The sequence below is a fragment of the Lepidochelys kempii genome, chromosome 11 (assembly GCF_965140265.1).
Source record: "Lepidochelys kempii isolate rLepKem1 chromosome 11, rLepKem1.hap2, whole genome shotgun sequence".
In the NCBI taxonomy this organism is placed as follows: Eukaryota; Metazoa; Chordata; order Testudines; family Cheloniidae; genus Lepidochelys; species Lepidochelys kempii.
Genome location: NC_133266.1, coordinates 2,112,038 through 2,121,528, shown reverse-complemented (window position 1 = coordinate 2,121,528; position 9,491 = coordinate 2,112,038). Strand labels below are relative to the sequence as shown.

Here is a 9,491-nt window from a genome sequence, read left to right as displayed (position 1 = left end):
GACAATCTGCCAAGAGACCCTGCAACGCAGCCATTAGTAACCACACCTGCCGCTGGTTTACTAAGATGTGAGTCCACTTCCCCCACCCCCACCACGTGCCCAGCTCATCACACCCTCACTGTGTTCCTCTCCAGAAAGTGTTTTACCCACGAAGAGGTGTCCTGTGCCAGCCACCCACACCCACGGAGAGATCTGGGCTGGCCCGTCTCCTGGGATACGGAGGCAGACAGCTGATATTCCAACAGACTCTTTATTGTTCTCCCCAGGAAAGGCCCCCCCCGCACCAGCCCCTGCCCCCCCACCCTGCTAGGAGCCATCCTCCTTCACTTGGCCATGGGGGTCTCTCCTTGCACTGGGCATGAATGCCCCTCGCCCCTGTGGCATCCTGGGATAGGAACTACGCTCCTTGCCCCGGGATTTCTCCCATCTCCCACAGTCCCAGGTTCTGTGATGGCCCTGCCAGCTGTTGGGGCTCCTGGGGTCACGCTGGTTTAGTGCCCGGTTTTCCTTCTCCCTGCTCTGGGTCTCAGCTCCCTGCTCCGGCGTCCAACTCCCCACAGCGGGATGCTCCTCTTTCAAGTCCAGTGCCCCTCTCCCGGGCAAGATGCCATCAGGGCCCGACTCTTTCCTACCAACAAAGGTAGCCACTCTGCCTCTGCCGTGTGGCTTAGGGAACTCCTGGCTATATCCCACACTGGGTCTCTGGCTCCTGTCCTCCCTCCGTTCGGGTCTCCAGTCGAAACCGCCGGGTCCCCCAGAGCCACGGAGAAAGCGGTAAGTTTCCGTAGCTGCTGCTTGTGGGTTGCTGTACGGCTGCCTGCCCTGGCCTCGGAATCCCGGCCTCTCCCCTCGGTGCCTCTCTCTCTTGCTCTGGTGCTCCAGGGGGACAGACGCTTTTGCCAGCTGCCCGGGTTCTCCCCCCAGAGCTAGAGCTCGGGGATGGCTGGCAGGCTCCGCAGCACGTTCTGGGGCCGGTGGTTGGCAGAGCTGCCCAGTGGCAGCCATGGCATTTTCAGGAGTCAGCAGCTCAGCGGCGGCTCCGTGGCCAGGATCAGCAGCCGCTGGAGGCTGAGAGAGAAAAGAGCCAATGGTGAGGAGAGGGCCTGGCCTGTCAGGCCTCCTGACTCCTGCTTTTCTTTAGGGAAAGGCCCCGGGGCTGCTGCCCCAGGCCCGGCTGCCACAAGCACATCCCACACCCACTACAGTCCCAGCACCAGGCAGCCCTTGGTCGCTCCTCTGCGCCGGGTCACCCGCCCCCAGTCACAATCTGGGACCTGAAACCCACCCCCCCCGACCGCTCTCTGGCATGCTGGAACATCACACGGCAGCAGGCAAAGGATCCTGCCGTGCCCCCATAGCGAGCAGGAGCTCCGGAAGGCAGGAACAGCAGAGCCCTGCGCCCCATTCCCTGCACACGCGACCAGAGCCCGCAGCCCAGAGCCGCTCCTGCACCACATCAGGGCAGCACTGGAGAGCTCCCGGCAATGTCCGGCCCTGAGGAGCCACGTACCGCCTGGAGGGTGATGAAGTAGCGGTTTCTCTCTGCCTCGGGGTCAATGATCCCGCCCTTCTGTTGCTGCCTTTGGTAGATTATCTGCAGTTCCTCTCGGGTCTGTAGCGCCTTTGCATCAGGCCTGTATGGCTCCTGGGGGAGAGAGGGGTCGGGTGCGTTAGTGCTGAGCTCTGTCAATATCCAGCCTGGCAGAGCGGCTGCTCCCAGATGGGTAAATCACCCAACCCACACGCCTGCAAGGCTACTGACCGGGGCATTCAGCTAGACCTGGGAGCCCAGGTCTCCCTCTGTCCCGAGCCAGCAGCCTAGTGACCCACGCGTGCTCCCCTGCAGCAACTGGCATTGGCCTCCTCTGTGTTAGTCGGACACAGGGTAGCCACAGGCAGAGACAGCAGACTGGACCAGCTGAACCGCAGTCCGGTCACGCCTGTGTCCCTGCGAGGGGCCTGGAGAGCCGTCAGAGTCTACATGAGCCAACAAGAATTAGAGACTTACTGAAGGGAAGCTGCAATTCTTTCTAAGTGCAGCCTAGAAATCAGAGCAGCAAAAGCCCGAGTGGCCCATCTGTCCCATCCCCCAGAGCCAGGGCAGGATCACTTCCTCCAATTTGTGCTCTAGGGCTTTGGCCTGTTGGATCTTAACTTACTGAAGCGACAGGACCTCCGTCCCGCCCCTTGGGAGAAGGCTCTAGTGAGTGCAGGAAGATTCCCGAAATTGAGCCACGTTTCCTTGGCTTACTCCCATCCCATTAACCCTGCAGTTTGGATGGGCCGGAGGCTCTTTGGGGCAGGGCCCCAGCCTCGTCCTCTCCCCAGGGACAGCAGCACCCTTCCCTCTCCAGGGTGTTTATACCCATCAGACACAAGCGGACTTGTTCCCCTCCCAGAGGCAGGTCACCTGGCTACATCAGAAAAGCAAACAGTAACCATGGGATGCGGCTGGGCACGCCTCTCTGTCCATTCCCAGCCCAAGGAAGATGGGGGCTGCACTCGGCGGGAAAGGGGAAGAGTTTACATTAGGACTGTCCAGTTGCTATGAGGTGGATGCATTTAAGGCCAAATGTTAACGTGAACAGTGAGTATCTGCCAAGTTCTAGCAAATACCCAGCAGAAGCAGCCAGAAGCCCTGGGGCGTGCGAGTGCTTGGGGAGGCCCTTGAAGTGTGCCTCAGGGACCCCCCAAACACTCCCTCCCAGATCTGTGGGTGGGGTTCCAGCTAGGGACTTCTTACCACCGGGTGCTGAGGGGGGGGCGCTGCCCGCAGAGCGGAGAGGTCGTAGATTAGTGTTTCCCGGCAGACGGGGCACTGCACTCCGACTCCCTGCAGGGAGAAGAGAGAGCTGGCACACAGCCCCATCACACTAACTCCCCCTGCCCCTCCAGGAAATGAACCCCCAGGTTCTTTGAGTCCCAGGCTTCCCCAGGCACTGCTCTAGTGGGGCAGAGGATGCCTGGCTGCCCAGCTGTCTATCCTTAGCTTTAGTGCTCATATGGCTTTTGCAGCACTGCAATAGCCTTGCTGAGTGTTTTAATTCCCACGCCAAATGCACCGGGGGATTCCTGGTTTGGCTGGCTGGTAGTTTGGTCAATTTATGCCACCAGGGCATGCTGGGAGTTGTAGTCTAACAGCTGATTAATAACTTTAAAGGAGCTGGTTATAACCAATAAAGCCTTAAATGGCTCAGGTTGCCCGTACCCGAGGGACTGTCTCTCCTCGCAGACACTACTGGGCAATGTGTGTTGGCTGAGATGGCCCTAGCTTGACAGCGGGGGCTGTTCTCAGGACACTGGCTGTGAGGGGTCTTGGACCTGTTTTCTGGGCACTGGTGCTATTTAGTCCACACTTTGTGTGACTGGCCTGGGAGAGCAAGGCCTCCTCTATGTGACACCTGGGAGAGGCCCAGGCCCTCTTACCTTCTTCGAAGGAGGTACCAGGTGCTGCTCTCTCTCTTCCTGCTGCACATGAATTTCCTCCTCCATGTGCTGGGCGTAGCGAGCCAGGCAGTGAGAGTGGAAATAGTGGTAGCACTGAGTCTTTGTGAACGCTTCTCTCTCCTGTACAACGAGATGAGGCCATTTGGAAGGAGCCCTGTGTGTGCCCCACAGTGCCCTCCCCTGGTGAGAGGGCCTTCCACTAATGCTCCACCCTCAGCTGGGTCTGATTCAGATACATCTGCTCCCAGGGCCCTCCCCTCCATCAGCCCTGGGCTACAGGCTGCCAGTCCCTCCCTCAATGCACCCCATTTCTCTCCCTAGGAGACCGCAGGGCCACACACTGATTGCAGGGATTCCTACCTGGAAGCCATAGAGACAGATCACGCACTGGCCATGAGGAATGTTGTTGTCGGTGAGAATTTCCTTCCCTTTCTATAGAAAGAGGGAGAACAAACACTTTACGCACCCAAAGCACCAGGTGGGTGTAGGCTCTGACCCAACCAACCCACATGCAGAGACCAGGCGAGCGTGTGTCAATATTGGCCTGTATCTAGCACCACGCCCAGCCCACCCCAGGCCTCCCCATCTCTCTTACCTCAATCAGTTCATACAGCACGGCTGTCCCGAGCCCAGCCCCCGCAACTTGTCCCAAGGTCTGGGAAATCCTGGAACGAAGAGGCAGAAACCCGTGACTAAGGAGGGGATGTGCTAACTCCTCGTGAACTGCAGCATTAAGACGGGAACAGCCGCTATCATACAGTGGGTGAGGTGGCTGAGACAGCCACTGGATTGGTCAATAGCAGTGCCAAGTTGGGTATAGAAACCATGTGCTCCAATGTGGTTAACGTGCTCAGACCCTTCCCCCTCTCACCTACCCATCCCCCCTGGTGATGGGGGGGGCGGGCAGAGGAAGAGGAGTCCCATTAGAACAGGTCTGAGGCACCAGGCTTTTGGCTCCTACCTACTGCCTGGATTCTTTGGTACACACATGCCCTTCGCCAAGGCCGACACCAGGGAAGATTCTCTACTCAACACAGCCTGCCTGTGACGAGCTAACCCGGTCAACATTTTAGTCCCACCAAGTCTGCCGCTAACCCAACTTCCGCTGCATTCACTGGTGACAAGGCAGAGAGACTAAAACCAGGCCAAACACCCAGGGTTAGATTCAGTGGGATCTGAATCACAGAATATCAGGGTTGGAAGGGACCTCAGGAGGTCATCTAGTCCAACCCCCTGCTCAAAGCAGGACCAATCCCAATTAAATCATCCCAGCCAGGGCTTTGTCAAGCCTGACCTTAAAAACTTTTAAGGAAGGAGATTCTACCACCTCCCTAGGTAACGCATTCCAGTGCTTCACCACCCTCCTAGTGAAAATGTTTTTCCTAATATCCAACCTAAACCTCCCCCACCGCAACTTGAGACCATTACTCCTCGTCCTGTCCTCTTCTACCACTGAGAATAGTCTAGAACCATCCTCTCTGGAACCACCTCTCAGGTAGTTGAAAGCAGCTATCAAATCCCCCTCATTCTTCTCTTCTGCAGGCTAAACAATCCCAGCTCCCTCAGCCTCTCCTCATAAGTCATGTGTTCCAGACCCCTAATCATTTTTGTTGCCCTTCGCTGGACTCTTTCCAATTTATCCACATCCTTCTTGTAGTGTGGGGCCCAAAACTGGACACAGTACTCCAGATGAGGCCTCACCAATGTCGAATAGAGGGGGACGATCACATCCCTCGATCTGCTGGCTATGCCCCTACTTATACATCCCAAAATGCCATTGGCCTTCTTGGCAACAAGGGCACACTGCTGACTCATAGCCAGCTTCTCGTCCACTGTCACCCCTAGGTCCTTTTCCGCAGAACTGCTGCCTAGCCATTCGGTCCCTAGTCTGTAGCGGTGCATTGGGTTCTTCCGTCCTAAGTGCAGGACCCTGCACTTATCCTTATTGAACCTCATCAGATTTCTTTTGGCCCAATCCTCCAATTTGTCTAGGTCCCTCTGTATCCTATCCCAGCCCTCCAGCGTATCTACCACTCCTCCCAGTTTAGTATCATCCGCAAATTTGCTGAGAGTGCAATCCACACCATCCTCCAGATCATTTATGAAGATATTGAACAAAACCGGCCCCAGGACCGACCCCTGGGGCACTCCACTTTACACCAGCTGCCAACTAGACATGGAGCCATTGATCACTACCCGTTGAGCCCGACAATCTAGCCAACTTTCTACCCACCTTATAGTGCATTCATCCAGCCCATACTTCTTTAACTTGCTGACAAGAATACTGTGGGAGACAGTGTCAAAAGCTTTGCTAAAGTCAAGAAACAATACATCCACTGCTTTCCCTTCATCCACAGAACCAGTAATCTCATCATAGAAAGCCATTAGATTAGTCAGGCATGACCTTCCCTTGGTGAATCCATGCTGACTGTTCCTGATCACTTTCCTCTCATGTAAGTGCTTCAGGATTGATTCTTTGAGCCTTGTTCTGGCAGCAAAAGACTATCCAAATCTCACCACACCTGTGCACAACCATCTGGGACCGGGGAGGGAAGGACACAGGAGCTGCTGGACTGGACAAGGACAAGGCCAGTTGCTTCAGAAGATGCAAGAGATTCCCCTAGGGGACAATGATGGAATAATGGGTGGAATTTTCTTCCTAGCCCCAGGCAGCTGGCGGCTGGTCGTGCACAGAAGCAGGACAGTTCAGTGGCCTTTATTTATTTTCTATCCAGGCCGATGCAGCTCTGGATGACAGACAGAGCGATTCCATGTATCTGAGGGAAAAGGGGGTATTTATGTTTCCCACCCCCAGCTGGAATGTGGGAAGTTTCCTCCCTCCTGTGTCTCGAGGGCAGGTGGAAACCCCTTCCCTAGCACTCACTTCTGGATCTGCTCATCTGACAGCCCCCGCGGATTCCGGATCGAGATTTTCGGCACTTCATTGGGATACTAGAAAGAAACAAATCCAGGGATGAATGGGGCCCAAAGTCCTGCCCTGCCCCTCCCTGTGAAGCGTGGCTGCGCTCCTGGGGGTCAGGCACTGTGACCTTACCTGTGGGGGCACAGAGAGCACAAGTGTGAAGCAGACGTACTGAGAGTCCTGATCCTCCGCGGTCGCAGGGTGAAGGGTAATGCAGATTTCCCAGGGCGCTGACCTGTGGGGGCATGGAGGCTGAGGGGAAGCGTCCAGCTATCACGTGAGGAATATTAATGAGGCATAGACGGTGCAGCGAGGGGGACGTGGGCTGCATATTGCCACAGCAGCACAAACCTTCCAGGCAAGCCCCATGGGGCTGAAAAGTGACTACCGTGCATGGAGTGCAGCAGAGAGGAGACCATCAGGCTGAGCGTGCCTGCCCCGCCCCAGCAGGGGAACCGCTCATTGGGATGGGGCCAAAGTGCACTAAGAGCTCAGGAAAAGGAGCTGCTAGGAACGAGGGCGGAGATTGGCAGTAGCTCAGGTACGAGCCAGGGAGCTCAGTGCGCCAGCATAGGACTAAAGACAGCAGAACCCCCTCTCAGTGAACATTCAATCTGGACACAACCATTGGAACCTTATTCTCAGCTCACCAGGGCTTTGAATCCCAAGTGCAGAATCCACAGTTGGACACCCGTAACATCTGTGTACACAAGCCAGTCCAAGGATTGCTCCCAGTACCACTGCTCTGAGATCAGACTTCTGAGATAAACATACACCAAAATGGTAAAATCTCACCCCTCAGAATCAGTGATACCTGGTAATAGCACAAATACCTGCCATTTCCTCGAGACACCTGCAGCTCGTCCAGGTATATGGACTCCAAGACCTCCACTTCTGATGGCAAAGCCCTGAGAACAGAGAAGGGACATCACACAGAGCTGCTCTCCCTCGTTCATTCATGACTCCCTCCTCCTCCTCTTCCTCCCTGAGCAATGCACAGATCTGCTTAGGACCTTATACAGCAGAAGCATCTCCCAAACTCCCAATTTACGCATAGAAATAATACTGTGGAAATTTGTTTTAAAGAGACACTGTCCAGGTAAACATGATGTGGAAGGCAGCAGGGTCTAGTGGAAAGAACAACAGGCTAGGACTCAGAAAACCTGTGTTCTATTCCTGATTCTGCCACTGACCAGTTGTGTGACCTTTGGCAAGTTACTTCCCTTGTCTGGGCCTGTCTTCTCTCCTTCCTTTGTCGGTGTTCCCCATTTAGTTAGCAAACTCTTCAAGGGGTAAGGTCTCTTTCTTGTTTCGCAACTACAGTAATGCACATGATAGATAAATTACAAACATTTATTTATCAAAAAGAAAAGGAGTACTTGTGGCACCTTAGAGACTAACCAGTTTATTTGAGCATGAGCTTTCGTGAGCTACAGCTCACTTCATCGGATGCATATGCATCCGATGAAGTGAGCTGTAGCTCACGAAAGCTCATGCTCAAATAAACTGGTTAGTCTCTAAGGTGCCACAAGTACTCCTTTTCTTTTTGATAAATACAGACGAACACGGCTGTTACTCTGAAACCTGCCATTTATTTATCAGATTATTAAAAGTGAGGGAATTTTGAAAATTTCTTTTTTTATTGAATTTTCTTTACAGGACTCTCAAATCTAACATTTGATTCAGCTATGTTTCCATGTCAGACTCTAAACTGTAACATCAGAGTCGCAAACAAAGCACAAGCATGTTTATTTGTTTAAAAATAACAGATGTATTTGAAAATTTTAAGAACTATCTTTTTGCTTTACGTTTAAAGTTTGGGGCAAATTTCAGTTGACAGGATCTCTATAGACATAGCTGTTTCATTCTTCTCCTGTGGCTGCATTATCTCCAGCTAGGACCACCTCACATCTGGAATTAAGGAGGCTGGGGCCAGGTCATTATTCAGATGGGAGGCTGCCAAGAAAGCTCTGGTGATCCAATACCCAGGAAGGGGTCTCCGAGGGGAGCCGCTCAAGTTGCTGCATGCAGGGCACTGTGCTGCCGTCCCAGATCACTCGGAGATTATAGCCCCTGCACCCATCTCACAAGAACAGGCAAATTAGGAGACCACATTTTTAAAGTGCCTTTCGTCTCTGGAAGCCAGAATGTGTAATCGCATCCCAGCAAACTGCACCCTGGCCGCGAAGGAGGGAAGGGATCCAGGGAGGCAACAACCCAACCGAAGCGCCAGTCTGCAAAGCTGGGACGTGGCACAACAGGGGCAGCGGGGGCGGAGGGGGGGTTGGAAGTGGCACAGCCAGGGCAGCGGGGGGGGGGGGGCGCGGCCAGGGCAGCGGGGGGGGGGGAAGGCCCGGGGGGGAGGGCCCGGGGGGAGGCAGCCGGGGAAGGCCCGGGGGGGGGGGCGCGGCCAGGGCAGCGGGGGGGGGGGGAAGGCCCGGGGGGGAGGGCGCGGCCAGGGCAGCGGGGGGGGGGGGAAGGCCCGGGGGGGAGGGGCGCGGCCAGGGCAGCGGGGGGGGGGAAGGCCCGGGGGGGAGGGCGCGGCCAGGGCAGCGGGGGGGGGGGGAAGGCCCGGGGGGGAGGGCCCGGGGGGAGGCAGCCGGGGAAGGCCCGGGGCGGGGGGGGGCGAGGCCGGGGAGTGGCTGCAGGAGGAAATGGGGGGGGCGCAGGGGATCGGGCTCGCTGGGGGGCTCCGCGAAAGGGCGGGGCAGCCTGGCAGCGGGCTGAGGCCCGGGGCCCCGTAGGGGGAGGGGGCTAGAGACGGGGGGAGCCCGGGTCCCCCCCGTCTCGGCCCGCGCCCATCGCCATGGTTACCAGTCGGCCGCCGCCGCCTCCTCCTCTCTTTCGCTGGCCGCCGCCATCTGCCCCGCCTGCCCCGGAAGCGGAAGTGCGCGGAGGCCCCGGCGGAAGGGCAGCCCCGGCGGGCGGTTGCTAAGCGACGCGGGCGCGGCGGGTCCTCGGGGTCCTGGCGCTGCGCGGTGCCTGCGGCGGCGCCTGTGTAAAGAGGCGGCCTGGAGCCCCTCCGCCGGCCCCTCCCCGGGACAGACCGGGCCGCGGGGTCCCTGCGGCGGGGTGTCGGGGCCGGGGCCGGGGCCGGGCCTGGCCGCCTTTCCGCCCGCCT

The 9,491-nt window shown here is 56.8% G+C and overlaps 1 protein-coding gene across 5 annotated transcripts; it reads right to left on the bottom strand.

Annotated features, from left to right (window-relative positions):
- Window positions 1-294: 294 nt before the first annotated feature.
- Window positions 295-9,248, bottom strand: RNF25 (ring finger protein 25). 5 transcript variants are annotated; one of them, XM_073304912.1, is made up of 10 exons: window positions 9,185-9,248; window positions 7,204-7,278; window positions 6,503-6,605; window positions 6,332-6,399; window positions 4,043-4,112; window positions 3,808-3,879; window positions 3,427-3,567; window positions 2,744-2,833; window positions 1,511-1,645; window positions 295-1,068 (listed from the first exon to the last, which is right to left on the bottom strand). In XM_073304912.1, exons 1-10 carry the CDS (start codon window positions 9,229-9,231, stop codon window positions 307-309), a joined length of 1,563 nt encoding a protein of 520 aa, XP_073161013.1. In that variant the 5' UTR covers window positions 9,232-9,248; the 3' UTR covers window positions 295-306. The 5 variants fall into 5 exon arrangements, with proteins under 5 accessions (XP_073161013.1, XP_073161016.1, XP_073161015.1 ...); XM_073304915.1 differs by having other exon boundaries at window positions 7,185-7,278; window positions 9,185-9,203; XM_073304914.1 differs by lacking the exon at window positions 2,744-2,833.
- Window positions 9,249-9,491: the final 243 nt, after the last annotated feature.